Below are 23,908 nucleotides of genomic sequence, written 5' to 3' on the forward strand. Positions count from 1 at the left end.
CGGCGGCACCGGCGGCACCGGGGGGCGATGGGGACGGGATGGGGAGGGGATGGGGGGCACCGGGGGGCACAGGGGATAATGATAATGGGGGCACTGGGGGAAATGGGGGTAAAGGGCAGCGGTTAAAGCCGTGGTAGAATTGCGTACGGGGAGCTATGGGGCACTGGGGGGCACTGGGGGGCACTGGGGGGCACTGGGGGGCACTGGGGGGCACAGGGGATAATATAATGGGGACACTGGGGGAAATGGGGGTAAACGGCAGCGGTTAAAGCCGTGGTAGAACTGTGTACGGGGAGCTATGGGGTGCCTGGGGGGCAGAAGGGGCAATGGGGGGCACTGGGGGGCAATAGGGTGGCACAGGGGCAGCCCCCCCTCCCCAGCAGCATTGGGGTTTGTGTGCCCCCCAAGCCCAGCCCCCATCGGCGCGAGGCAGACGCAGACACACATTGGGGTGTCCCAGAGTTTATTGGGGGACAGTGGGGACACCCCGGTCCCCCCCGCCCATGGGAGCAGGGCACGGGGGCCGTGGGGACAGGATGGGGGTCCGGGGCTGTCCCGGTGGTCACAAGGGTCCCACGAGGTCCCGGGTGGCTCCCGGTGGTCCCGGGTGATGCCGCGGGGTCCTGGGGGGTCCCAGGAGCCTCAGTCGGAGCTGCTGGAGGAGGAGGAGGAGGAGGAGGAGGACGAAGAGCGCTGTGGGGGGGGACAGCAGAGCCGTGAGCCCTGAGGGGGGCTGGGGTGACCCCCTGTCCCCCCCCGGGTCCCCCCCACCTTGTGCCTCTTGTGAGCCTTCTTCATCCTCTTCTTCATCTTCTTGGCCGCCTTCTTGTCCAGCCCGGGGGGGAACGAGGGGAGCACCCCGGGGTGGGGGAGCACCCCGGGGTGGGGGAGCACCCCGGGGTGCGGGGGGCCCAAGGGGGGGCCTGAGGGGGCCAGGGGCGGCCCCGGGGGGTACGGGGGGACCCCCGCGGGGTACGGGGGCTGCCCTGGGACCCCCATCGGGTTGGGGGGCGCCGCGGGCGGGGGGTACACGGGGTTGGGGGGTGGGACCTGGGGGGGGTACGTGGGGTTCGGGGGGTACGCGGGGTTGGGGGGGGGCGGCTGTCCTGGGGGGGGAAGGAAAGAGGAATTGAGGAGGGGGTCTGACCCCGGGGGGGGTCAAGGCAGCCCCCCCAGTTTGGGGTGTCCCCCTGTACCTGCACCAGGGTTCCACATGGTGGGAGACTCCAGGACCTGGGGGGGGCACGGGGGGTGAGCGGGGACCCCCCCAAACCCCCCCCGCTGCTGTGGGGACCCGCCGGCACCCAGAGGAAACTGAGTCAGGGCGGATTTGGGGAGCACAGGCGGATTTTGGGGTGCGGGGGGGTCCCGGGACTTCGCTCCCACCTTCGCTCCGGCCGCGGCCCCTCCCGGCAGGAAACGGGGCGGGGCTTGTGGTGGCCCCGCCCACCCGGTTCATTGCCCCGCCCACCCGGTTCCTGGCCCCGCCTACACGGTTCATTGCTCCGCCCACCCGGTTCCTGGCCCCGCCCCTCCGGCCCCGTGCCTCAGTTTCCCCACAAGTTCCCGGTCATTTCCCGGTCCCCAGTGCCCGTCCCGTGCCTCAGTTTCCCCACAAATCCCCGGTGATTTCCCGGTGCCGGCCCCGTGCCTCAGTTTCCCCACAGATCCCCGGTGATTTCCCGGTCCCCGCCCCGTGCCTCAGTTTCCCCACGCACCTCTCGGGGGGCTGTCCCCGGGCCGGGCTCCCCCGGGGCCGGTGCCGGTGCCGGTGCCGGTGCCGGTGCCGGTGCCGGTCCCGCCGCCAGGCGCTGGAGCCGCTGCAGCGCCCGCTCGGCCGAGAGCCGCGCCTCGGGGTCGGGGTCCCAGCAATCCTCCAGCAGCTCCGGCAGGGCCCCCCCGGGCTGCGGGACCCCCAAGGTGGGGATGTCCCCCCGAACATCGCCGGGCAGCGGGGAGGGGACCCCCGGGCAGCGACCCCCCCAAACCCCCCTTGGGTGTCCTGAGCCACCCACACCCCCCAAACCCTCTGGGGACCCGCGGGTTGACACCCCAAAACACGGGCAGGGCACCCCCAGTACCCTCGGCATCCTTGGGCAGATGGGCGGGGACACCGTGGGGGCCCCAAACGCCCCTGGGTGCCCCAAACACCCCTGGGTGTCCCAAACACACCTGACACCCCAAACACCCCTGGGTGCCCCAAACACCCCTGGGTGCCCCAACCACACCCCATGACACCCCAAACACACCCCAGGACACCCCGAACACCCCTGGGCACCCCAAACACATCCCAGGACACTCTGAACACCCCTGGACACCCAGGCAGGGACCCCCCCGGACCCCTGCCCCCCCGGGACCCCCGTGCCCGCCCCTGCCCGGGCTCTGACCTGGGGGGCGCGGTGCCAGGCCGGGGGGATCAGCGGCCGCCGCCTCTCGTGGGCGGCCAAGCGGCGGAGCTGCGCCCCGCTGGGGCTGGAGCCCAGCTCGGCCTCGTAGGCCAGCCGGAACGGCGGCACCGGGGCTCCTGCGGGGCACCGGGGGCTCAGCGGGGCGGGGGCAGCGCGGGGGCACCGGGGGGGCAGCGGGGGCACCGGGGGCAGCGGGGCTCACCGGGGCTCAGCGCCTGGCAGCGGGACAGGATCTCCCAGAGCAGCAGCGCCAGCGCGTAGACGTCGGCCTGGCGCAGCGCCCGGCCCCAGGCCCGCAGGTCCAGGCTCTCGTCCAGGATCTCGGGCGCCAGGTACCGCTGGGTGCCCGCCTGCACCCCAGCGGGACGTCAGCTGGGGCGCCGGGGACACCGGGAACACTGGGGACAGCAGGGCCACAAAGGCCACCAGGACCCAGGGCCACCAAGGCCACCAGGGCCACCGGGGTACCAGGATCACCAGAGCCACCAGGACCCCAGGCCGGACTCACGAGGGTGCGTGAGCTCAGCTGGCACCCGCAGCCCGCGCCGCCGGTGACATCTGGGGTGCCATCCCCAACCCGGGGCCGTCCCCTCCCAGTGCCACCCCGTGCCACCCGTGTCACCTTGCGGATGGCCACGGCGTGGCGGCCGTCGCTGCTGTCCTGGGCCCGTGGTGGCAGCGCCAGCGCCAGCCCAAAGTCGCCGATGGCGCAGGTGCCATCGTCCCGCACCAGCACGTTCTGGCTGCTCAGGTCCCGGTGCACCACGCTGGGCTTGTAGAGCCCTGCGGGCACGGCGGGCACGGCGGGTCACGGCGGGCACGGCGGGTCACGGCAGGCACGGCACGGGGCAGGGGACACCGCGTGCCACCCGCGCTCACCGTCACGCCACAGCTCCTGGTGCAGGAAGGCCAGGCCGCGGGCCAGCGACAGCGCCAGGCGCACGCTGCCCGCCCACGTCCCCACGTGCTGCCCCAGGAAGTGCCGCAGGGAGCCCTGGGGACACGCGGGGGACACGCGGGGGACACGCGGGGGACACGGGTGGGACACGGGGCACCCCCCGGGATGTCCCACGCCTCTCCCTCCGTCAGGCTGGCATCGCCACCCCGCTGCTCCCCACTGTCCCACAGCCCCCCGAGCTCCTGAGACCCCTGGCACAGCCCCGAGCCCCCCAAAGCCCCGTTACCCCAAAGATCCCCGAGCCCCCGTTACCCCAAAGATTCCCGAGCCCCCGTTCCTCCGGTACCCCCGAGCCCCCAGACTCCTGTTCCACCCACTCCTGTATCCCTCGAGCCCCCCAAACTCCTGTTCCACCCTCTCCCGTACACCCCGAGCCCCCAAACTCCCGTTCCACCCACTCCCGTACCCCCCAAACTCCCGTCCCACCCCCTCCCGGTCCCCCCCGGTCCCCCCGAGTCCCCCAAACTCCCGGTGCCCCCCGGTGCCCCCGGTGCCTCCTTGCCCGGACCCACGGCGGGGTAGAGCTGCAGCACCAGGAGCCCGGCCCGGCCCCGGTGCCCCGAGCCCCCAAAGTCCCGGTGCCCCCCGGTGCCCCCCGGTGCCCCTTGCCCGGACCCACGGCGGGGTAGAGCTGCAGCACCAGGAGCCCGGCCCGGCCCCGGGGCCCGCCGGTCCGGCTGTGCAGGAGCCGCGCCACGTTCTGGTGCTCCATCAGCGGCAGCGCGTGAACGGCGCGTTCGGCGCGGAACCTCCGCCCGGCCCCGGCCGCGAACGCCTTGATGGCCACGGGCCGCCGGCGGAGCGACCCCCGCCACACGGCCGAGAAACGGCCCGCCTGCAGCACCTGCCGGGACACGGGGACAGCTGGGACAGCGTGTCCCAAACCCACGGGGACACAGCTGGCACCCCGACCCCACGGGGACACGGGGGACAGCTGGGACCGCAACCCGCGGGGACACGGGGGACAGCTGGGACAGCGTGTCCCAAACCCGCGGGGACACAGCTGGGACCGCAACCCCACGGGGGACAGCTGGGACCGCGTGTCCCCAAACCCGCGGGGACACGGGGGACAGCTGGGACCGCGTGTCCCCAACCCCCCGGGGGACACAGCTGGCACCCCAACCTCGCGGGGACACGGGACACAGCTGGCACCGCGTGTCCCCAACCCCACGCCACCCCGACACGGGGACCCCCCTACCCGGGCACCTCTGGGGGTCCCCGGTCACCCTCAGCGCTGCTGTGCCCCCCCCCGCCCCGGACTGATGTCCCCTCTGCCGTGAGTGTCCCCACGTCCCCTCCCCATATGGGGGTCCCCTCCCAGCATCACCGCCTTCCCCGTGCGTGTCCCTCGCCCCACGGCTGTCCCCCGTGGGTGTCCCTCGCCCCGCGGGTGTCCCCCCGTGCGTGTCCCTCGCCCCACGGCTGTCCCCCGTGGGTGTCCCTCGCCCCGCGGGTGTCCCGCACCTGCAGGAAGTGCAGCGCAGGCAGGTCCGGGCTGGGGGGCTCCGGGGGGACCCCGATTCTCCGCCCCCCCCGCGGCAGCTGCCCTGGGCGGGCCCGTGTCCAGCGCAGCCCTGGAGGGGGACACCGGGGACACCCCCATGCGGGGACCCCCCCCCAGAAACCCCCCCAAATCAGGGACACGGGACCTGGGGACACCAGGGACCTACAGCCCCCCTCGCCAGGCAGGGGACACGGGGAATGGGGCACCCCGGGATCCCCGGGACACCGGGACACCCCACCGGGTCACACGGACACCGGGGACACCCCAGGGGGTCACAAGGACACCGGGACACCCCACCCAGGGGTCACAAGGACACCGGGACACGCCACCCCAGGGACAGGGTGACACAAACTTGGGGACCCCCCCTCCATCCACCCGGGAGACCCGCGCTCCGGGAACACCAGAGATGTGGCATTTGGGGACACCCAGGGGGCACCGGGGCGGGGCTGGCTGTGCCCGGGGGTCCCCCCGTCCCCGCCCTGTCCCTGTCCCTGTCCCTACCGAGGCCGCCCAGGCAGACGAGGAGGATGAGGAGGAGGGGGGCGGCCCCCAGCAGCCACAGGGTCCCCGCGGAGCCCCCCTGGCCGGGCACTGGGGACAGAGACTGCGGTGACACGGAGCCCCCCGGGTGTCCGGGGGCTGCTGGGGGACACTTTAGGGGTGCTGTGGCTTCCCCAGACCCCCGCGAGTCCCAGCCCCCCTCAGGGACCCCCCTCCCCGTCCCCCACGGGTCCCCCGTGGGTCCAAGGTCCACCCAGCCTCCCCCCGTGGGTCCCCGGTGTGTCCCCGGTGTGTCCCCGGTGTGTCCCCACGGCCGAGCGCCCCCCGAACGCCCCGGTGGGTGCCGTACCTGGGCCCTGGCGGGACCCCCCCAGCCCCCCGAACGCCCCCGGTCCGTACCTGGGCCCTGGCGGGGCCCCCCCAGCCCCCCGAAGGCCCCGGTGGGTGCCGTACCTGGGCCCTGGCGGGGCCCCCCCAGCCCCCCGAACGCCCACGGTGCCGTACCTGGGCCCTGGCGGGGCCCCCCGAGCCCCCCGGTCCGTACCTGGGCCCTGGCGGGGCCCCCCCGGCCCCCCGAACGCCCCCGGTGCCGTACCTGAGCCCTGGCGGGGCCCCCCCAGCCCCCCGAAGGCCCCGGTCCGTACCTGGGCCCTGGCGGGGCCCCCCCGGCCCCCCGGCCGTGCCGGTGCCGGTGGCGTTGCCGTTGCAGAGGTGGCCGTGGCACAGGCACAGCAGCACGGAGCTGCCGGGGTGTCCCGCGGGGCTGGGGGCGCAGGTGGCCGAGGGACACGCGTCCCCCCGGCCCCCCCAGCAGCCTGGGGACAGCGGCACAGTCACCCCGGGGCCCCAAAATGCCCCCGGGGTAGGAAGAACCCCTCCATTGTACCCCAAAATCCCCCCAGGACAGGACCAACCTCTCCATCCCACCCCAAAATGCCCCCGGGGCAGGACCAAACCCCTCTATCGTACCCCAAAATGCCCCCGGGGCAGGACCAAACCCCTCTATTGTACCCCAAAATGCCCCCGGGGCAGGACCAAACCCCTCCATCCCACCCCAAACTCCCCCCGGGGCAGGACCAACCTCTCCATCCTACTCCAAACTCCCCCCAGGGCAGGAAGAACCCCTCCATCCCACCCCAAAATCCCCCCAGGGCAGGACCAAACCCCTCCATCGTACCCCAAAATCCCCTCGGGGCAGGACCAAACCCCTCTACCGTACCCCAAAACCCCCCCGGGGCAGGAAGAACCCCTCCATCCCACCCCAAAATCCCCCCGGGGTAGGGCCAAACCCCTCCATCCCACCCCAAACTCCCCCCGGGGCAGGCCCAGCCCCTCCCCACGCCCCTCTGCCCCCGCAGCCCCCCACCCCCGAGCCCCGGGGGTCTCACCCTGCACCAGAGCGTGGCTGCGGTTCCAGATGCCCACGCAGCACTGGCCGGGGGGGCAGCGCACGGCCCCGGCCGCTGTGCCCCCCGCGCCCCCCAGCGCGCCCCGCACGCTCGGGTGCTTGTAGGACACGCAGGTCAGGTTGTGGGGGCCTGGGGGGGACACGCTCGTACCGTGAGGGGGCTTGAACCCCCCAAAAAACCCCCCCAGCCCCGGCTGTGCCCCCCAGCACCCACCTGGGTGCCCCATGGGAGCCTCCGGGGGTCCGTGGGAAGAGGAGCGGAGCAGGAGAAGGAGGAGGAGGAGGAGGAAGAAAAGGAGAAGGAGAAGGAGGAGGAGAGGAGGAGGAGGAGGAGGAAGAAAAGGAAAAGGAGAAGGAGGAGGAGGAGGAGGAGGAGGAGGAGGAGGAGGAGGAGGAGGAGGAAGGTGCTGCCCCCGCATCAGGGAGGAGAGAGCCGGGGTGTCGGGGGGGGCAGCCAGGCCTGGCCCGTGCCCCACATCGTCACCCAAGTGCAGCTCAGGGTCCCCTGTCCCCGCTGGTGCCACTCTGGCAGCCACTGCACCCCTGCCAACCCCCCAAAACCGGCCGTGCCACCCCCCCAAAACCGGCTTGTGCCACCCCAAAAAACCGACTGTGCCACCCCCCAAAAACCGCCTGTGCCACCCCCCAAAAACCAGCCCTGCCACCCCCCAAAAACCGCCTGTGCCACCCCCCAAAAACCGGCTGTGCCCCCCCCCAAAAACCGGCCGTGCCCCCCCAAAAACCGGCCGTGCCCCCCCAAAAACCGGCTGTGCCCCCCCAAAAACCGGCCGTGCCCCCCCAAAACCGGCCGTGCCACCCCCCAAAAACCGGCCCTGCCACCCCCCAAAATCCGGCCGTGCCCCCCCAAGGGACCCCCCCGCAGACTTCCAGACAACGCCAGCGACTCGTGTTTATTACAAAAAGAACTCGTCGTTCCCCATTTACAAAGGAGCCCCCCAAAACTAACAGTTTCATCTAAGTCTTTTTGTACAAAAAAATAGCACTTTGGGACCCAGAAAAAAAAAAAATCATCCACCATCCTCCCCCCCCCAAAAAAAACCCAAAATCGCCTCTGGGGGGGGAGGTTTATACATCAGCCACCGGATTTGTAAAAACCAACCCCCCTCCCCTCCCCTTCCCCAAATTAAAACAACAGAGACGGGACGAGATCAAACAGGGAGAGAATTATTGCCAGTTTGGGGGGCCGGACCCCCCAGGACCCCCCCGCTGCATAGAGAACCGGCCCCGGCCCCCCGGAATGAAGGGGTGACAGTGGGTTAAAGCTGGGAGATGGGGCAGCCCCCAGACCCCCCAGAGCCCCCCAGAGCCTCGCTGGGGTGTGGGGGGCAGGAGCGGAGCGGGGGGCTCATCCCCAGCCTGTCCCCCCCTTGTCAAGGCACGTTTGTGTTTTGTGTCCCCCCCGGGCACGGCTGGGGGGGTTTGGGGGGCGCTGGGGGGTTTGGGGTGCCAGGAGCAGGGTGGGGACCCCGGTGCCAACAGAGCCAAAGTGGGGCGGGGGGATCCAGCCGCCCCCCAGCCCCGGCACTGGGAGCAGCGCTGGTGGTGTGGAGCCCCCCAAAATGCTCTGATCCCCCCAAAAAAGCGCAGGGGAGCAGCCCAGGCTCGAGCAGAGACCCCCGGGGGTCCCAGAGGAAAGCCGAGCTCCTTTGGGGACAGTCCATGGGGAAGGGACAGCGGGGACAGCCCCGGGGGGACACAGCGGGGACAGCCCCGGGGGGACACAGCGGGGACACCCCCGGGGGGACACAGCGGGGACACCCCCGGGGGGACACAGCGGGGACACCCCAGGGGGGACACAGCGGGGACACCCCCGGGGGGACACAGCGGGGACACCCCAGGGGGGACACAGCGGGGACAGCCCCGGGGGGACACAGCGGGGACACCCCAGGGGGGACACAGCGGGGACACCCCGGGGGGACACGCCGGGGACAGCCCCGGGGGGGACACAGCGGGGACAGCCCCGGGGGGACACAGCGGGGACACCCCCGGGGGGACACAGCGGGGACAGCCCCGCACCGGGTCGGGATCGGGTTTGGCACTTGATCCCCTCTGGGGACAGAGCTGGGCTCGGGGGGTGTCGGGTGGGGGTAAAATCACCAAATTGAGCATTAAATTAAGAAACCTCCTGTTTTTTGTCCCAATCCTTTGCGGGTTTTGGGCTGGGGGGGGTGGGGGCGGGGGGAGCTCATAGTGCTTCACAGGGTTATTAAAATACAAATGCTTAAAGTTTCCTATATAAAAATATACAAATGCAAAAATAGATATCGAGAGAGAGAGCTGGGGGAGGGTCTGGGGGGGCCGGGCCCTGCGCCCCCTCCCCGGGGAGCTTCTGCTGCCTTTCCTTTGTTGTTTTACAAAATAAAAACCCAAATCAAAACAAGATTCCTGCTGGTTCCCAGAGCTCCGGAGCGGGCAGAGCTCCGGGATGGAGATGGGCAGCGGGGTCAGCTCCTTTCCCGAGGGACTCGGCACCTTCCCGGTGCCCCTGGCTCTGCCGGAGCCTCTCCCGGGAACGGGAGCAGGAGAAGGGCGGGGAGCACGGGCAGGAGCATCACCAGAACGGCCCGGGGCAGGCAGGATGAACTCCTGGGGCAGGTGGAATTAATGCCCCAGGCAGGTGGGATGAACAGCCCAGGGCAGGAGGGATTAATACCCAGGGTAGGTGGGATTAATTCCCGGGGTAGGTGGGAATAATGCCCCAGGACAGGTGGGATTCATGGATCTGCCGTGCCCCCGGGGCTTCTCCCCCTGCACCCCCTGACCCCAGGATGGGAGCGGGGAAGTTCCCACTCAGCTCCCTGCCCTCCTCCTCCTCCTCCTCCTCCTCCTCGGGGTCACTCCAGGGCCCCCAGGCTCACCCCAAAGCTGCTGCTCGGGAACAATCCCAATTTCCCCGTCTGGGGATCCCTTTGTGCCTGGGGCAGGAAGAGGAGGGTGTGGGAGGAAGAGCGGAAAGGACCGAGCCCTCCCACGGTGGGAAGAGCAGGATCCTGCAAAACCCTTTTTGGTTGTTTTTTTAACAAGCTCTCCCTATTTCCAGCACCGTTTTTTCCTTTTTTTCTGTGGGTGCCACAACAAAACCCTCGTGTCCCTGCGGTGCTTCCCCCTCGCTCCAGACCGGCTGAGCTCCGCAGATTCTCCTTTTTCCCAATTATTACTATATTATTATTAATTCCAATGCTGGCTGTAATTTAAAAAATCAACTTTTCCCCCCGAGCAGGCTCCAGTTGTCCCTCCAGGGCTGCGTCCCGGCCCCTCTGTCCGAGACCTTCCCAGGAGCAGCTCCACTCCCACGGGACCGGGAGCCTCGCCAAGAAAACGGCTGGAAAAACCCGAGATCCAGAGAAAGAAAATAAAAACAACACCTGCCGAGGCAGGGGAGGGCAGTGGGAGTCCAAGGGCGAAAAATCCAGCGGGATCTCCCCCGAGAATGCCAAAGGAATGACAGAGTCACCTCAGAGCAAATGTCCGACCGCCCGGGAGGGTGCGGGGCTCTGGGGGGGTCCGGGCGGGGAGGGAGAGCTCGGGCATCGTCCCAGAGGGGCCAACCTGCTCCAGGATAAGGCATCAAAGGGACCACGCCATGGTCACAGCAACATCTCTCCTCTCTCAAACGAACACATTTTATATTTTTATATATATAATAATAATATAGAATCTTTTCTCTTCTTTTTTTTTTTGCTTTTTTGCTTTTTTTTTTTTTGTATTGTTTTGTTGATATTTCTGTTGTCAGGGTTTCTTTTTTGTTGTTGCTTTTCTTTTTTTTGTTTTTTTTTGCCTTTTTTTTTGTTTTTTTTGCTAAAAGGACCGAGGCATGAGGATGCCAAGGGACCTCGGGTGGGGAGGCAGGAGGGGCGGGGGAGGAAAAAAACGGGGAGGGAGGGAGGGGGGGACAAAAAAAAAAAAAAAAAAAAAAAATCAAGCCGAAATTAAAAAATATATATATATATAGCTCTGGCCTTCGAGTGGAGGTGGCAGCGCTCAGAAGCCGTTGCCGCTGATGTTGATGGACTGCAGGTCGGCCACCTGCATGACGTTGATGCCGCTGCTGGCCAGGCGGGCGATGCCCTCGGGGCAGATGGCCTCCATGGCCACCATGTTGGTGGCGATCAGCGCCGAGGGCGTGGCGCCGCCGCCGCCGCCCTCGGCCGCGGCCGCCGAGTCCAGGGGCACGGCCGAGACGTTCATGGCCACGCCGGCGGCGCCTCCCTTCTTGTTCTGGTGGGTCTTGATGTGCTTGGAGAGGTGGTCGCTGCGCATGAAGCGTTTGGGGCACTCCGGGCAGGCGAACTTCTTCTCTCCTGGGGACGGGAGAGGGGCGTGAGGGGCGGCACAACGGGGAAAGGATTGCTGTCGTCAGGCTTTCTTTTTTGTTGTTGGCTTTGTTTTGTTTTTTGTTTTTTGGGTTTTTTTTGCCTTTTTATTGCTAAAAAACCAAAACCTCAAGGGCAGGAAACTCTTCCCTTTTTTTGGGAAGAGGTTCCTACCCTTGAGAGGGTCAGACCCCGCAGCGAAGACCTGAAGGCCAATTCCCCTGATTTTGGTTAAAGGTTCCTCCCCACGCCAACGCTCCGGCTGCGGAGGGGTCCCCCACCCCAAGAGAGGCCAAGGCTGGAGTTTGGGGTGCGGAATTTCGGGGTGGCCGCCCCACAGAGCCCCCCGAGCCCAGCCCCACCTGTGTGCGTGCGCTTGTGCCGCTGCAGCTCGTCGGAGCGGGTGAAGCGCTTCCCGCACAGCACCCAGGTGCAGATGAAGGGCCTCTCCCCCGTGTGCCACCGCAGGTGCGCCCGCAGGTGAGACGTCTTCCCGTACACCTTCCCGCAGCCCGGCACGTGGCAGATGTGCTGCTTCTTCTTCCCTGGGTCCCCAGAGCTCCTGCAACGAGGCAAGGGTTAAAAAACACCCGAGGGAATTTTGGGTGGTGTGGATCTGCTGGGTGAGGACTGGTGGCCCTGTGGGATGGATGGGTTTGGGGTGAGGATCGGCTGGGTCCTGCCCTTGGGTCACTCCAGGCACGGGGAATTGGGGCTGGGAAGCTGGGCAAGGACCCGAGGGTGCCCAGGTGGGGACACGGGTGGCCTTGGCAGGGCTGGGGGAGCAGCTGGATGGTGTGAGGGAGCTTCTCCAGCCCAAACAATTCAGAGAGTGGCACTCCGGGCGTGCCGGGCGCTCCTGGCGCTCACCTGCCCTCTCCTTCCTTGCAGTAGGGGCAGGTGCAGGCTTCCCTCCGCGTTTTCCGGCCCTGCTGGGGCTGGGGGTCCGGGCTGGTCTCCCCCTCCTCCACGGCCGCGCTCTCGTCGCCCAGCCCGTCCCCGCTGCCGCCGTGCAGCCCCAGCTGGGCCCCGTGCTCACCTGCAAGGCAAGGGACAGGGCAGGTCAGGCAGGTGAGGAACGGGGATCTCCTCTGCCTGAATCCCACCCTCCTCCCTCTGCTGCCCTGCCCTCCCCAGCCCCTGGGCCCCCCACACTTCCCAGTTTTGATCCAGGTCTTTAATTTATTTCCGCCTGTTTCACACCGATTTCCTCACGGGAAGGACATGCTGTCACCTGAACCTGGCAGCTTTGAGACAAATTCACCTTTTCCCAGCAATTCCCCCCACGAGGAATCTGATTTCTGTGCCCCGAGTGTGGCAGGTTTGAGACAAGCACACCTGGGGTTTTATCTCATTCCAGAGATGCTCTCCAAAAGCTGGAAAATGAAGCTCCAGGCGGAAATTATTCCCAAAAAACCCATCTGGGGCATTTCCTGGTGCTGTTTGCAGCAGCCCCAGCGAGGATGAGGTGACAGCAAGGTCCGTGGGGGTGTCCTGGGGCTGCTGGTCACTCCCTGCATTCCCAAACCCCCGCCCACCATCCTTCTGGGAAGCCCTGCTGAGACCAGACCTGGCCGAGCAGGGAAATTTCCTTTTACAACCCCAGATCTCCACGCAGGAGCTCCAAGGCAGGAGCTGGGCTGGGCTTGGAGAAGGACAAATTTCAAATCCCCCCGTGAGGCACAGGCCGGGCGCTCCTGGAGGTGCCAGGAGGGAGTTTCACAACCCCCAGACAGCGCTGGGAACGAGGAAGAATTCCTGGCAGGAACAATTCCCCAATCCCTGGTTGTGCCGGTGCCAGCAGGCGTCAGTGGTGCCTGGGCAAAGCCCCACGGAGGGACAGGAGCCACCAGAATGGGTCCCTGGGGCTCAGGAGGCACCAGAACGGGTCCCTGGGGCTCAGGAGGCACCAGAATGGGTCCCTGGGGCTCAGGGGGCACCAGAACGGGTCCCTGGGGCTCAGGAGCCACCAGAACGGGTTCCTGGGGCTCAGGAGCCACCAGAACGGGTCCCTGGGGCTCAGAGGAGGCACCAGAACGGGTCCCTGGGGTTCAGGAGCCACCAGAACGGGTCCCTGGGGTTCAGGAGACACCAGAACGGGTCCCTGGGGCTCAGGAGACACCAGAACGGGTCCCTGGGGCTCAGGGGGCACCAGAACGGGTCCCTGCCAAGCTGAGCATTCCAGGAGCTTCCCAGTCCCTCCTGGGAAGCTCCCCTGACGTGTCTGCAGTCACAGCCCCGCGCAGAGGGAGCCTGGGAGGGGTTTTTAAGCTTCCTAAGCCAGCAGTGACAGCTTTGTGCTCCAGCCATGGATTAGAGATTTCCCCGGATGGGAAGAGCTGCTGGGGAAAAAAAACAAAAAAAAACCCAAGGGAAAAAAATAAAAGCCAAGAGAAAACACAACTCTCCCCCAAAAACCCCAACCACGAGTTCTTTCCCCAAAAATACACCAGGGAGGGGGAGAATCCAAAGCCAGGATGCCTTGGAATGGCTTCAATCCTCCAAGAGGCAAAAGCCCACACGGCGTTTTCTGGACTTTTGGTGCTGGGGAACAAACCCCAATCCTGCTGCTGGAGGTCTGTGGCCGCCTCTCAGCGAGGTACAAGCGCAGGGCAGCAGATCCTGGAGCTGCAGGGCTCATCCCACCCCAAGCAGGAGCTCTGAAATCTCTGGGATAGGGCAGGTTCAGCGGAAAAGTGGGCAGGGAGGATAATTCACGTTTATTATCCCCGCTAACACACATCTCTGCTAAGACTAAAGCTTCCCTGGAGGCTGCACACTCGGGCCAGCAGAGCCCTAGAAAAATATATTATTAACAGAGCAAGAGGAGGTTTAATCCTGGGAGAAAAGAGATTTTGGGAAGGCAGGAGAGGGGAGCTGCCCCTGGCCCGGCTCCACCTCTGAGCCCCCCCGGAACGGGGCAGTTTCTGGTGTCCCACTAAAAACCCCAAACCCGGAATCTTGGCCTGGGCATTCCCTGCAGACAAGGTGCTCCTTGTGCAGGAAAAGCTGGGGTTTGTTTGCTTTATTTAGCAAACTACCAGGAGGTGAGAGCAGCTCTCACACCCACCCTGGCCAGCCTCAGGCAGGGGAACAGACCCCGTGTTCATTTTTAGGGGAAGAGCTGGAAATAAAACCCAAAACCAACAAAGCAGGGCTGATTGTGCAAACTCTGCACCTCTGGCGGCCGTGCCTGGGCAGAGGGTGAGGGGCAGAGCTGGCACCAGCACGACGTGGCTTCCACGCACCAGGAAGTTTTCAGGTGAAGAGAAAGAAATGCAAAACCTGGGGACACGCAGCCCCAGCCTCTCAGGGTGTGTTCCTGAAAATACCTCCAAAATCCACATTTTCAAGCTCACAGCTCGAGTTGTCCCCATTTCCTGCCCGGTTTTTGGGGTCACTGCCCTGCCCAGAACAAACCTCAGCTGCTCCAGACACACCAAAGAGCTGCACAAAGGGACAAAGTGGCTTTGGAATGATGTCCCCTTGGTTTTTTCCCCATCTGATTCCCTCCCTGGTTTGCAAAACGAGTTAATCTGCACCAGGAGCTCATCCATGTAAATGAGCCAAGCTCTGGCTCAGCAATTCCTTGGAGGTCGGGGCCTGGAGAGGGAAGCAGGGGATGGGGCAGGCTGTGAGCCTGCAGCCCAGTGAGTAATGGGGCTTTAGTTGGGACTCTGATGACTCCAGAAGCCACTCCTTGGGCAGCTCCTGTAATTGCTGGAGGTTTCTGTGCATCAGGATGAGCGACACTTCCTTTGGAGAGGGGATTCACCCTCCAAATTCCTGCCTGAATGGTCACAAACCGTGAGGAAGCCTCCGGTCCTGCCCTGGCTTGGCTGGGGTGAGCAGCACGGGCAGGTCCCACCACAGCAGCCCTGCCATCAGGCAGAAATGCCCGTGCCGGGCTGAGGAAGGAGGAAAACGCCTGGCTGAGACAGGGAAGGGCAATTCCCAAGGTGGGGAACCCCAGCAGGCGCCTCCCTCCTCACCCAAAGCTCTCCTGAGCCACAAATCCCAGGTTTTTAACCCCAAGGAGGAGGTGCTGCCTGTATCACCCCCAGGATCGAAGCCAGGCTGGGGAGGGAAGGATCAGGAGCCGTCGGACGCTGCCAAAGGTGGGGGACGCTGCCAAAGGTGGGAGCCGCCGCTCTGGAGAGGAGCCAGGCGGGAACTGCCCCAGACCCGGAGCCAGGAGCGTCTCCTGTGCGGGGTGATAAGGACGGGGCTCCAGCAGGGCTGGGGCTGGCCCAGATAAAGGGAAAGGCAGATTGGGGGTGGCAGACGGTTCTGGAGCCGGGACCTCTCCCGGCAGGAGGCACCGGGTGGGTGCCGGTGGTGCCCGACCCGTCGGACCGGCGCGGCCGCCAGCCCTTCCCAGCCCCGCTGAGCCTGGCCCGGAGCAGCAGCACGGAGAGGAGGAGGAGGAGGAGGAGGAGGAGGAGGAGGAGGAGGAGGAGGAGGAGGAGCAGGGCTGCCCCGGGGAGCCCAGGACCCACCGGCTGTCCCCCACGGGGACTCTGTGTGGGGCACAAGCCCACCGGACAAAGCTGCCAGGACACGGGCTCTGCCGGGACCGCTGCCCTTCTCCCCAAGCCATCCCCGGGCTCTGGGGGACGTGTCAGTCCCCAGGGAAGGACAGGGACGGAGGTCAGCCCAGGAATCCAGAGGGGCCGTGAAGCCCAGCCTGGCTGGGGCTCAGAGCAGGAAGTTTCACAATCCGCTGGACTGATGTCACGGCTGCGTGAGACAAACAAGGGCTCGGGTCCCTTCTCCCCTCCCCATGTGGATGCCTCTTCCAGGCCCTGCCACAAAGCTGCCCTTAAAGCCCAGCAAACGGGACACAATCGGGGCTTTGTGCCACCGGGCAGGGCCCTGCAAGGACCAGAGGGAGCAGGGAGGGCTCTGGGGCACACACTGCCCAGGGCTCCTGCCCCCTGCTCGACTCCCCCACGTCCTCTGTCCAAGGAGCTCGTGCGGCCCAGAAAGCCCCAATGCCACCCAACAGCTCCATCAGCCCTGGAATCAAACATCCCAAACCAGGGACAGCCCCTGAGTGCCCCCAAAACAAACCAGGGATAGCCCTGAGTGCCCCCAAAACAAGGGGGTTTAACTCCAGTGCTGACCTGGCTGGTGGTCACCTGCTTACCCAGCACGTTCCTCAGCCAGGTAGGGCTGGGACACTGGGACAGGGACGTGGGGACAGCAGGGCTCTGCAGGGACAAGGGGACAGAGCCACTGTAAGGACACTGAGCTCAGAACAGTCCCTCCTCCTCCTCCCTACGGCAAAAGAGGAAGAGAAACCCCGATGTCACAAAACCCCCAGGGCCATCCCCCTCACACAGGATGTCCCTGCCCTGTGCAGGCTGGGGTGACACTGAGGTGGCTCTCAGACCCCAGTGCGGAGTCACAGCCCCCAACTGAGCCCCAGACCCTGTCCCTGCCTCACCTGGTGCCCACCCACGTGGGCAGCGCTGGCAGCAGCCCCGGGAGGGTCTTTGGGCACTGCCAGCTGAGGAAATCCCCCCTCCCTGGCTCTGGGGTGCCCTCCCCAGGGGCAGGGCCAGGGGAAGGGTCTGTTTGCCCACATGCCACCTCTGGTGGCCACAGACCTGGCCCTGCCTCTGCTCCTTCCCAGCCTGGCCAGGGAGGAGGAGGAAACAGCCTCTGAGCCGCCCTATGAACAGACTCCAAGTCAGAGCCGGGCTCTGCGTCCCATCCAGAGCAAAAAAATCCCAGTTTTAAAGACCTTTCCAGGTGTTGTTTTCTCCCTGAGGGATTTTTCCCTTGTCAAAACACAGGAGAAAACCTCGTTGGCAACAAACCCGAGGGGCTGGGAGCCACAGCCCCCCGTCCACCTCCGGGGTTCAGGAGGGGACACAGAACACCCGGGAGGCCGAGCTGAGCTCTGGAAGGGGCAGGACACACAGGGCTGCCAGCCCAGGTGGCAGCTGGGGCCACCACAGCCCTGGCTGGGCACCTCCTCCCTCCCCAGCAGCCCGGAACAGCAGCAGCATCCGAGGAAAAGCAGCCACAGTCTCCTCCCCAGCCAGGGCCACTTTCCATCTGCCTCCCCCCCGGAAGCAGAGGAGCTTTTCCTGCTCCAGAATCCCTTCCCAACTCCTTGCCTGGAGCAGAAAGTTCCGGCACACGTGGAGGCCTGGAAAACGCTCAGGGAAGCGTTGGGAACAAACCCCTCCCTCAAATTCCCACTGAGAGCTCGGATCCGGAGGGATGTAGGTCTGGGGGGGCTCAGCACCCCTTGGAGAGGGGCTGGAGGTGGCTGGGGGGACAAAGGGACCCATTGCCACGTCTGAGGGACACGGCCAGAGAAAAACTCCTCCGGCCTGGAGTCCAACCCTGCCCCTGGACAGGCGCCAGGAAGCTCCAAACTTCCCCCATTTCATCCCAGGAGCCTCCCGGACCATCCCTGGGAGCTGGGGCTCCCCAAAAAACCGCTCTGAACCCTGCTCTGGCTTCTCTCTTAAAATGTCCCCGTGCCGCAGTGACAGTGCCAGCGTCACGTCCTCGGGGCTGGGGACAGAGCCAGGAGGCCCCGCTGCTGCTGCTGCTGCTGCTGCTGCTGCTGCTGCTGCTGCTGGCGGGGAATTCTCCACGGCAGATCAAGGGCTGAGAGCTGCTGAGCGAAAAAAAAGGCGAGGAGGAGGAGGAGGAGGAGGAGGAGGAGGAGGAGGAGGAGGAGGCGGTTGCATGGGTGGTCTCTAGAACGTTCCTCCCTGCCCCACCTCCGAGGGCAGAGCCAGGCACGAATACAGGAACTGGGCTCGCCCATGCCTTTCTCCAGCGCCTCCAAAACAAGGAAGGAGCCGGGGAGCAGCCCGGGAAGGAGCCCCAGCCCGGGACCCCACACACCCCGCGGGTCACACCGCGTCCCCCCGGTGCCAGCCCCGCTCGTGGGAGCCCCTGCGGGTCCCGAGCTCGGGGAATCCAAGGATAAGCTAATCCCGAGGCTGGAGTGACCCGTGCCTTGCCTGCGAGCCAAGCTGCTGTAGCAACAGCCCAAAATAATGCTGCAAAACAAGGCCGGGGGAGCAGCCGCAGCCGCCTCTCGCGAGAGGGAACTGGGGCTGGATTGAGCAACATTTTCTGCTGCCTCTCAGCTGTGACTAAATCCAGCAACAGCGCCTTTCAGCCAGAGCCAGAGCACAAAAAAAAAAAATAAACCCGGAAAAAAAGCCCAAGGAAAACAGTGGAAAAGCAAGAGGAGAGCGCTGCCAGAACCGATCCCTTCCGCGGCAGAGCTGAGCAGGCTCCAGCTCAGTTCCCATTCTCGTATCCCGCTTTTCCCAGGCTGGGGGAGATGAGGGATGGATCCCGGGCTCTGAGCGGGGTGCCCGTGCCCACGGGAGCGCCTGGGCCAGGCTGAGCTCACGCTGTCCCACGCCAGCACCCAGACACTCAATGAGCCCTTTCTTCCGCCCCTGTGAGGAAACTCCCCGCGGCTCCGTGGCTGTGTTTGTTTTCGTGGGCTCTCCAGTTAATCCCTGTGTTTCATGGCCATGACTCCTCACAGGCTCGGGTCCTCAGCCCAGCCTGCCCCGAGACTCCTCCAGGGCAGGACAGCGGCACAAAACCAGCTGTCCTCCTTCTTCTCCGCTTTCCCCCCACAGCCACCTCCTCCCTTTCTTCCCAACACTATTAAACTCCCCAAAAACACCTTTGGCAGCACAGTCCGTGCCCAGGGCTGGCACAAGCCCCACCCCGGCCACCAGCACCATTTGGCACAGCCCACGCCCGGCCCAGGGCGTTTCTCCTCCCCGTGCCTGGCTGCCGAAGGGACCGAGCACTCACCGGGGGCGTTGGCGATGGCCAGGGGCAGCCCCTGCAGCTGGTGCACCTGGATCCCGGACGCTCCCAAGGCACTGAGGTTAATAGTCTGGAGGCCCGGCACGGAGGAGAGCTGGGCGGCGTTGACGGTGACGGTGCCGCTGGGCAGGGAGGCGATGGGGGTCAGCGTGGTGCTGGTGCTGCCCGTCTGGCCCAGCGACACTCCCTGCATGGGGGCCAGCGTGATTGTCTGCGCCTGGGGGTTCTGCACCTGCAGGTTCTGCAGCTGGATGGTCTGCCAGCTCACCTGCCCGTTGGGACCCACCGTGGGCGTGCGGATGATGATGGGGCCGGAGTTGGGCACGGCTTGCAGCTGCAGGTTCTGCAAGGTGTCTTGGGAGATGGCTTGAGTGGCAAAGGTCTGCCCAGACAGCGGCGTGGTCTGGAGGGCTTGGATCGTCTGCCCTCCTTGGACCAGCTGTGGCTGGATCAGGATCTGCTGCTGCTGCTGCTGCTGCTGCGACTGCTGACTCTGATCGCCCTCCTTCTGCTGCCCCGGCTGCAGGGCCACCCCGGACACCGGGCTCTGCAGAGAGTCCGAGCTGGGGACACTGCTGGCCCTCTGGGGGGTCTGTGCCTGCACGTTGGTGCCCACCGTGGCGCTGGTGGAGAAATTCATGACGCCCACGTTACTGGTGGTGGTGGTGGTGGAGTAGCTGTTGGCGTTGGTGAAGAAGGCGCCCGAGCTGGCCTGGGACGTGGCCGTGCTGCCCGAGCTGCTGGCAGCCCCCGAGGTGGCCGGCTGGGAGCTGCTGTCCGGCGAGCCCGAGCTGCTGAGGGTGCCCGTCTGGGACGTGGGCGCCAGGCTGGCGGCCACGCTGTTGACCGGCAGCAGGGTGATGTTGCCGTTCAGGGCCACGGGCACGTTGGCCACGTACTGGGTCTGCCCGGAGAGGCTGTTGTTGGCCAGCCCCACGCCCTGGATGGGCACGGCCTGCTGCAGCAGGTTGGGCATGGCGATGAGGTTGCTGCCGCCCGCACGGCTCGTGATGATCTGCTGGTTGGAGCCGGGGATGATCTGCAGCTGCCCCGAGGCATCCTGCTGCACGTTCACCTGCGCCGGGGTGGTGGCAAACTGCAGCTGCTGCCCGTCGATGGTCTGGAACTGGGGGATCACCTGGTACTGGATGTTGGGGATGACGCCCGGCAGGCCGGTCAGCACCTGCTGGTTCTGCAGGCCGGACGCCGAGGTGACCACGTAGGGCCCGGTGCTGACCGGGCGGCTCTTGGAGGCGTCGCCGCCGTTGCTGCCGTTGCTGCCCGGCTCCTTGGAGCCCGTGGGGGTGCTGGAGCCCGCCGAGATGATCTGCCAGCCGTTGGCCGACTGGGTGAGCTGGGCGGCGGCCGCGTTCAGGTCCAGCTCGCCGCTCCCGCCCTGCTGGCCCTGGGAGCTGTTGGAGTTCTCATTGGGAGACTCGATGCGGCTGCAGGTGGCTGCCAGCAGGGCCAGCGGGGACGGCTGTGACTCCTGGGGACGAGAGGAGGAGTTACGGGGGTGGGAGGCGGCCCGAGAGGCAGGCCCGGAGTGAAAAAAAAAAAAACACAACGGGGAAACAAAAAAAAAAAATTAAAAAACCAACTTAAGAAAACAGGGAGGAGCATACTCGGAAAAGATAAACACTCCTTCCTGAACAAACCCACCCACAGCCGGAAAAATACAACTGCCAGGCACAAGGCTGTCAGGCCGGGACAGCCTGAACCCACACGGAAAAGCCTTTTGGGAGGGAGGGAGCCTGCCTGGGAAAGCCAAGCGAGGAGAGGGCTCCTCCACGGCCGAGCCAGGAAATCCCCCCGAGGCACCACGAACCCCCTGGAAGGAGGGTCATTCCTGGGCTCCCCGAGCTGGACACGGGCCAGCGGGGCCGTGGTGTCACCGGGAGCGGGGAACTGCGTGTTTCCGAGGAGAGCCGGGGAGGAGGGGAAGGCACGGGCGCTGCCTGGCAGGGCTCACCCTCCTCTTCCTGCCCGGGCTGAAACGCTCACCCGGGCCCGGCAGACAGCTCAGCCCGGGCCCGGCACAGAGCTCAGCCCGGGCCCGGCAGACAGCTCACCCGGGCCCGGCAGACAGCTCAGCCCGGCCCGGCAGACAGCTCACCCGGGCCCGGCAGACAGCTCAGCCCGGCCCGGCAGACAGCTCACCCGGGCCCGGACTTTGCCACGGGCTGCCCGGGGCCAGCGGGGCCGGGCGGGGGCCGATCCTCCCCCCACTCACCTGCGCCTCCCCACCGCCGCCGCTGCTCGTGCTGCTGGCGTCGCCTTCGCCCTTGTCGGGCTTCACAGCCGACATCTCCTCGGTGCTCTCTTGGTCTGCGCAGGAGGGAAGTGACAGCCCCGGTTAGGGACATTTTGGGGCAGGGCAGCGGCACGAGGCTCGGCAGGGCCCGGAGGGGACACGGCGGGCTGGCTGCGGGGGTCCAGGCGCTGCCGGAGCCGCCGGGAAGGGGCTGCGGAGCGCGGGGAGCTGCCAAAGCGGAGCTGGCAGCGGGACAGCGGGGGAGGACCCGGCCCCGCTCCAGGGCCCGGCTCCTCCCCGGCCGCCCGGGACACTCCCTGGCCCCCGCCGAGGCGCTGCCGGGGCTCCCCTGGCCGGGCCGGCCGGGGCACACACCTCCCGCCCCGGGATCCCCCGGCGTGGGTCCGGCCCGCGGGATCCCGGCCCGGGGCTGCCCGCCCGCGGCCCCGCCAGCGCGGGGGGCTCCTCTCCCACCAAGTCCTCGCTCCGCCAGCGCTCGGCCGCCTCCTCATCCTCCGCCGGGCGCCGGGGCTGCCGCCGTCACCCCCGGCACCCCTCACCGGGGGCTGCACCGGGGAGGGGGCGCGGAACGCCCCCGGCCGCTCGCTCCTTCCCGCGGCCCTCCCGCACGGCCCCCCCGCCCTCGGCTCCCGCATCCGCCCCCGCAGGGCGCCGTGCCCGGCAGCGGGGGAAAGCCCCCCGGCAGCGGGGGAAAGCCCCCCGGCCGCTGCGCCCGCAGCCGCCCACCCCCGCGGCCGCCCCCGCCGTCCCCGCGCCCCCTCCCCCGGGATCCCGGCCGCCCCCCCCCGCCCCCAGCCCCGCTCCCCGGGGCCTCCCCATCACTCCCCGCCGCCCCCTCCTCCGCTCCAGCCCTGCCCGGCGCGGCCGCCGGTCCCTCCCCCGAGGCCTTCCCCCCTCCCCCGGGTCCCTCCCCCGGCAGGTCCCCCCGGCGCGGCGCGGCGAGGCCCGGCCCGGCGGGGCCCGGCCCGGCGGGGCGGGGCCGCCTCTGGCCCCTCCGAGCGGGCGGGCGCCGCCGCCTGTGCGTGTGCCCGGGGCCCCGCGCGGCGCTCGGCCCCGGCCCCGTCCTTACCGCTCATGGTGCCGGGGCCGGGCCGGGCGCGCGGGGCGGGGCGGGGGCGCGGGCGGGCGAGCGGCCGAACCCGCCGGTGCCGCCGAGGGGCTGCCGAGGGAGGGGCCGCGCGCCGCGGCCGCAGCCCCGCGCCCCGCCCCCGCCGCCCCCGCAGCCAATGGGCGCCGCGCGAGCGGCGGAGCGACGGGCAGCGCGGCCAATGGGAAGAGAGGGCGGCGCGGAGCGGGGGGAGAGGAGGGCGGGCGGGCCCCGCCCACGGCGCCCCGCCCCGTGGGGGAGGGGGAGCGCGGCGGGGCGGCGGCCAATGGGGGCGCGGGGGGGAGGGGGCGGGCGGCGGCTCAGCCAATCGGCGCCCGCGCGGGCTCGCAGGGAGACCCCGTATGGGCGCGGCCGCGGCGGCGCGGGCCGCGGCGTGATGAACGTGCGCCGCCGCCAATGGGGCGCGGGAGGCCGGGCGTGGCGGTCACCGGCAGCGCCCCGCGCCAACCGGCTGCGCAGGCCGCGCCGCGGGGCGGGAGAGGAGCCGATAGCGATGGTGGCGGCCGCTAATCCGAGCGCGGAGGCGGCAGCCGTGGCGCGGCTCGCAGCCAATCAGAGCGCCGCTCGGTCTCAAACGGGCCAATGGGCGCCGCGGGGGGGCGGGGCCAGCGGCAGGGCTGCGCCCTTGCGGGGACGGCGCGGCGGATGGCGGCGCCGCCATGTTGTGCTCGGCTCCCTCAGGGCCGGCCGCGCTCCCCGGGCCCGGCCGGGGCTGCGCTCGCCTCGGTACCGCGGGCTGCGTGCGGCTCTTCCCTGCCCGAGTCCCCGCTCCATGCCGCACGACGGCTCGGCCGTGTCGCGACCGCCGCCTGCGGCGCTGTGTGAACCCCAGAGCCCCGTCATGACACCGCCCGGCCCTGTCCCGACGCCGCCCGGCCCTGTCAGCCCGGCCCTGTCCCGACACCGCCCGGCCCTGTCCCGACACCGCCCGGGCCTGTCCCGACACCGCCCGGGCCTGTCCCGACACCGCCCGGCCTGTCCCGACACCGCCCGGCACTGCCCGGGCCTGTCCCGACACCGCCCGGCCCTGTCCCGACACCGCCCGGCCTGTCCCGACACCGCCCGGCACTGCCCGGGCCTGTCCCGACACCGCCCGGCCCTGTCCCGACACCGCGGGCCGCCCGGCCCCCTTGCCGTGGGGACTTTGGGGCCCGGCTCCTCCATTCCCCAGCACAAAGGGCACTTTGGGGGCGCCGGGGGACAGGAGGGACGCGGCCCGGCCGTGGTTTCGTGACCCTCCCGTTTCCCGCTGATTTCGGCCCAATTCCCGCCCCGCAGCCCGGGAAGGCCCCGCGGCCTCGGCCCGCACCCGACGGGGCTTGGGGACAACGTGGCCCTGTCCTGTCCCTGCCTTGTCCCTTCCCTTCCATGTCCCCATCCTGTCCTTGTCTGTCCCCCTCTTGTCCCCCTCCTGTCCCCGTCCTGTCCCTGCCCTGTCCCCCGGACCATGGGGCGGTGGTGGCACCGGGCAGGGACACCGGGGCTGTCCCCGGGGGGCTGCGCTGGGCTGGGGGGTCGGGGACAGGCCCTGCCCCGTCAGACCCCCCCTCACCCCGTTACCCCGGCCGGGTCTGTCCCGGTGCCC

At 67.8% G+C, this 23,908-nt stretch overlaps 2 protein-coding genes across 4 annotated transcripts; both read right to left on the bottom strand.

Moving 5' to 3' along the window:
• Positions 1-446: 446 nt before the first annotated feature.
• AMHR2 (anti-Mullerian hormone receptor type 2) lies at positions 447-7,078 on the bottom strand. Of its 2 annotated transcripts, XM_072919612.1 has the most exons (14): positions 6,994-7,078; positions 6,760-6,909; positions 6,016-6,186; positions 5,372-5,461; positions 4,831-4,940; positions 3,986-4,210; positions 3,288-3,402; positions 3,031-3,191; positions 2,611-2,758; positions 2,388-2,524; positions 1,719-1,904; positions 1,197-1,233; positions 772-1,106; positions 447-693 (listed from the first exon to the last, which is right to left on the bottom strand). In XM_072919612.1, exons 1-14 carry the CDS (start codon positions 7,004-7,006, stop codon positions 643-645), a joined length of 1,929 nt encoding a protein of 642 aa, XP_072775713.1. In that variant the 5' UTR covers positions 7,007-7,078; the 3' UTR covers positions 447-642. The 2 variants fall into 2 exon arrangements, with proteins under 2 accessions (XP_072775713.1, XP_072775714.1); XM_072919613.1 differs by lacking the exon at positions 772-1,106.
• A 586-nt stretch (positions 7,079-7,664) lies between these two features.
• On the bottom strand, positions 7,665-22,393 carry SP1 (Sp1 transcription factor). 2 transcript variants are annotated; one of them, XM_041711532.2, is made up of 6 exons: positions 22,285-22,393; positions 21,174-21,268; positions 18,926-20,429; positions 11,984-12,152; positions 11,476-11,675; positions 7,665-11,101 (listed from the first exon to the last, which is right to left on the bottom strand). In XM_041711532.2, exons 1-6 carry the CDS (start codon positions 22,289-22,291, stop codon positions 10,782-10,784), a joined length of 2,295 nt encoding a protein of 764 aa, XP_041567466.1. In that variant the 5' UTR covers positions 22,292-22,393; the 3' UTR covers positions 7,665-10,781. The 2 variants fall into 2 exon arrangements, with proteins under 2 accessions (XP_041567466.1, XP_030115061.3); XM_030259201.4 differs by lacking the exon at positions 22,285-22,393 and adding an exon at positions 21,570-21,877.
• Between the last annotated feature and the right edge of the window lie 1,515 nt (positions 22,394-23,908).

Source organism: Taeniopygia guttata, chromosome 29 (genome assembly GCF_048771995.1).
Source record: "Taeniopygia guttata chromosome 29, bTaeGut7.mat, whole genome shotgun sequence".
NCBI lineage: Eukaryota > Metazoa > Chordata > Aves > Passeriformes > Estrildidae > Taeniopygia > Taeniopygia guttata.

Bases quoted from the DNA above. Each gene is read 5' to 3' on its own strand.
- SP1 (XM_041711532.2), bottom strand. The intron at 12,153-18,925 runs GTGAGTGCTCGG...CTTGCCTTGCAG, and splicing joins GGCCATCGCCAACGCCCCCG to GTGAGCACGGGGCCCAGCTG. The intron at 11,676-11,983 runs GTGAGCGCCAGG...GCCTCGTTGCAG, and splicing joins TGCAAGGAAGGAGAGGGCAG to GAGCTCTGGGGACCCAGGGA.
- AMHR2 (XM_072919612.1), bottom strand. The intron at 1,905-2,387 runs GTCAGAGCCCGG...GGGGTCCCGCAG, and splicing joins CCTGGCACCGCGCCCCCCAG to CCCGGGGGGGCCCTGCCGGA. The intron at 694-771 runs GTGGGGGGGACC...CCCCCCCCACAG, and splicing joins AGGCTCACAAGAGGCACAAG to CGCTCTTCGTCCTCCTCCTC.